This window comes from Acanthamoeba castellanii (assembly GCF_000313135.1).
Source record: "Acanthamoeba castellanii str. Neff unplaced genomic scaffold scf7180000084158, whole genome shotgun sequence".
Lineage (NCBI taxonomy): Eukaryota > Discosea > Longamoebia > Acanthamoebidae > Acanthamoeba > Acanthamoeba castellanii.
In genome coordinates, this window is record NW_004457289.1 from 1 (window position 1) to 2,898 (window position 2,898).

The 2,898-nt window shown below is 58.5% G+C and overlaps 1 protein-coding gene across 1 annotated transcript; it reads right to left on the reverse strand.

Annotated features, from left to right (window-relative positions):
* Positions 1 to 3: 3 nt before the first annotated feature.
* ACA1_318090 (glycosyl hydrolase family 20, catalytic domain containing protein) lies at positions 4 to 2,052 on the reverse strand (the record flags this gene model as incomplete). The annotated part of the gene is made up of 10 exons (XM_004334139.1): positions 4 to 30; positions 139 to 304; positions 430 to 522; positions 656 to 710; positions 755 to 873; positions 1,034 to 1,110; positions 1,179 to 1,260; positions 1,329 to 1,387; positions 1,492 to 1,560; positions 1,690 to 2,052. Coding segments are annotated over 10 exons (1,110 nt in total), but the record flags the coding sequence as incomplete, so codon positions are not given.
* Between the last annotated feature and the right edge of the window lie 846 nt (positions 2,053 to 2,898).

A 2,898-nucleotide genomic window follows, 5' to 3' on the forward strand; every position in this document is an offset into this window, starting at 1 on the left:
CACCATCGCCTGCAGCTGCTGCTCGAAATACTGCGCAAGCACACAAAAGTTGCGTCGGCAAAAAGAAAGAACGAAACGCGAGACGGAGCGGGGGGGGGGGGAGAGAGAGAGAGAAAGAGAGAAGGAGAAGCGTGGAACCTGCTCGATCTGGGCGCCGTTGCTGAAGCCCTTGGAGGCGGCCCATTGGGCGATCTTGGGGTCGTTGAACCAGCAGCCGAACACGACCTCGTCACCGCCCAGGTGCATGAAGTCGTCGCTGAACAGGCCGGCCATCTCGCCGAGGAAGCCCTTCAGCAGCTCGTACCTAGCATCAACACCATCAAGACGCATGAGGCCACAGGTTCATATGGCACACAAGACACGCACAGCACACCGCACGCACTCGCACGCACGCACGACACATAGTCCACGAAAAAGCGTAGCCCATACGTGAAGGGGTTGGAGACGTCGAGGGCGATGTTGTTGATGTTGCCGGAGTAGCGCGGGCAGTTGGCCGTAACCTCGGGGTAGCCGAAGCTGAATCTGTGGAGCAGCAAATCATCATCATATATTAATAATCAAAAACATAACATTCCTTAACATGTACATTTGAAAAATGAAAGTGAATAAAATAAAATAAAAATAAAAAAGAGAGTGCTGCGGTGTTGTTACGTACCCAGCAGCGTGGCCGGGAATGTCGAACTCTGAAATGGTGAACGTGGCGATACACGCTGGTTAGGCGCATGATGACACGCTACACACGACACGCGCAAACACTTCGTTGTGGGAGGTGGGCGGGTGCCTGGCAGGACGCGAACTCCGCGGCTGAATCCGTAGCTGACGATGTCGCGCACCACTTCGTGGCTGTAGACGGCGCGCTTGTTGTAGGCGCCCCTGCATCATGGAAAAACAAACACACAACGCGTGGCCTTAGGCAACTGTCGTCTCATACGCGTGTGCGTGTGCGTGTGCGTGTGCGTGTGCGTGTGCGTGTGCGTGTGCGTGTGCGTGTGCGTGTGCGTGTGCGTGTGCGTGTGCGGTGATGTGTGCGTACAGGGTGAGCTTGGGGTAGATCTTGGATTCGATGGGGAACGACTGGGCGTCGGTCACATGCCAATGGAGCACGTTGTACTATGATGAAATAAGAAAAATGTCAAAACAACAAACAACACGAAAAAGAAAGAGAGATTGGGAGTCACCTTGTTGTAGGCCAAGACATCGATGGCGCTCTTGATGGTGTCCGGGTGCAGGTAGTGCCTCGCCGTGTCGACCAGGAGACCCCTATTTTATTTTTAATTCTACGTCCACAGTGTGCACACATTTAAAGAATGAAGGGAGTGGTATCGCACCTCCAGGGGAAACGCGGGGAGTCGGTGATGGTGGTGGGCAGGCCCTCAATGAAGTAGGCCTACGCGCACAGGCCACGCGGTCAGACCTCTCAGCCAATCGTGCGCGAGACGAGAAAGAGCGAAAGCGAAAGTGGGAGTGAGGAGAGGGGGGGGGTACTGAGACGTCGGCGTCCCACTGGATCAGCTGCGACAGTGACTCAAGGGCGTAGAGGGCTCCGAACACGGTGCCCGCCTTCACCTGCGCCGTCACTCGTCCCCTTTTTCAACGATTAAAAAATGAATAAAACAGTAATAACAATTTAATATTTTCTTTTAATAAATAACTAAACAATGAAGAAGTGGTGTACCCGGAGAAAGTGACGGAGAGGGAGTAGGACTCGTCGACGCCGAGGCTCAGGTTGGCGTTGCGTCCGCCGTCGGCCACCGCCACGCTCACGGTCAAGGGGGCGGCGCCGGACGGGGTCGTGGCCGCGCTGCCGAACGGGAAGAAGAGGGCGCCGGGCAGGGACGCGTAGCGCTTGGCGCCGTCGACGAGCACGGCCGAGGCGCCCGCGGGCAGGTCCACGTTCGCGCCCTGGCGGGCGTCGAGCCAGACGCGGCCGCCGGCCCCCATCTCCAGATTCACCGGCTGCGGCCACACCGAGCCTCCGATTGTGCCCTGCGCCGCGACGGCCGCCGCGAACGCGATGACGACGACAAAGATGATCGAGTGCAACTTCATCATCTTCTCTTGTGCACAAACACAAAAAGAGTGGCGGCGTAGTGGCGAATAGTAGAGAGAACTTGCGCACGCGATTTCCCGAGATTGCGGTGCTGGTGTCTGTCCGGACCAATGGCAACGCAACTCACACTCCCCGGACGGTTGGGTTGTGGTCGTTGCGGGTGGTTGGTTGTTATTACAAGCCTGCCTGGCTCAGGGGTCGGCGTCTTCTTTGACGTCGTCGCTTTCCTCCCCGGTCGGGTCTCCTCCGTCGGCGTCGGCGACGACCGCCTCCGACGAGTCGAACAGACGCACCCGCCGCTGGTGCCGTTCCGCAATGTCCCCGTCGCTGTGCATCTGTACGGTGTACAGCCACACGCACACGCACACGCACCACACGACACGACACGCAACACAGGTTGAATAAAACCTCAAACTCGACACTAAGAGAGAAGAAGGTGGAGGTGGGTACCTGAAGGGGCGAGACGTCTTCCACGGTGAAGGACTTGTTGGCGGGCACGGTGCGGGACAGGCGGGGCCGCCCCTGGAGCGTGGGCAGCTGCTCGGCCGACTGCGACCTGGGCCGGTGTGGGCGCACGGGAATGTGAGGAATGGAGTGGGTGGAGCCGTGCCAAATGGAGGGAAAGAGAGAGGGTGCGCGCACTTGGCGAACAGGGTGTAGGGCTTGGGCGGAGAAGTGGAGGTGGGCGAGGCGGAAGGTCACGTCCGTGTCCGTGATGAGCACCCGCGGTCGAGCCGGGGCGCCCGCCCGTGACGCTCGCCGTTCGCCACGACGCCGTTGTGGGGCCTGCTCTCCAGCACCGCGGCTTTAGCCATCGCTCAAAATAATAATAATAATATCAAAAAATA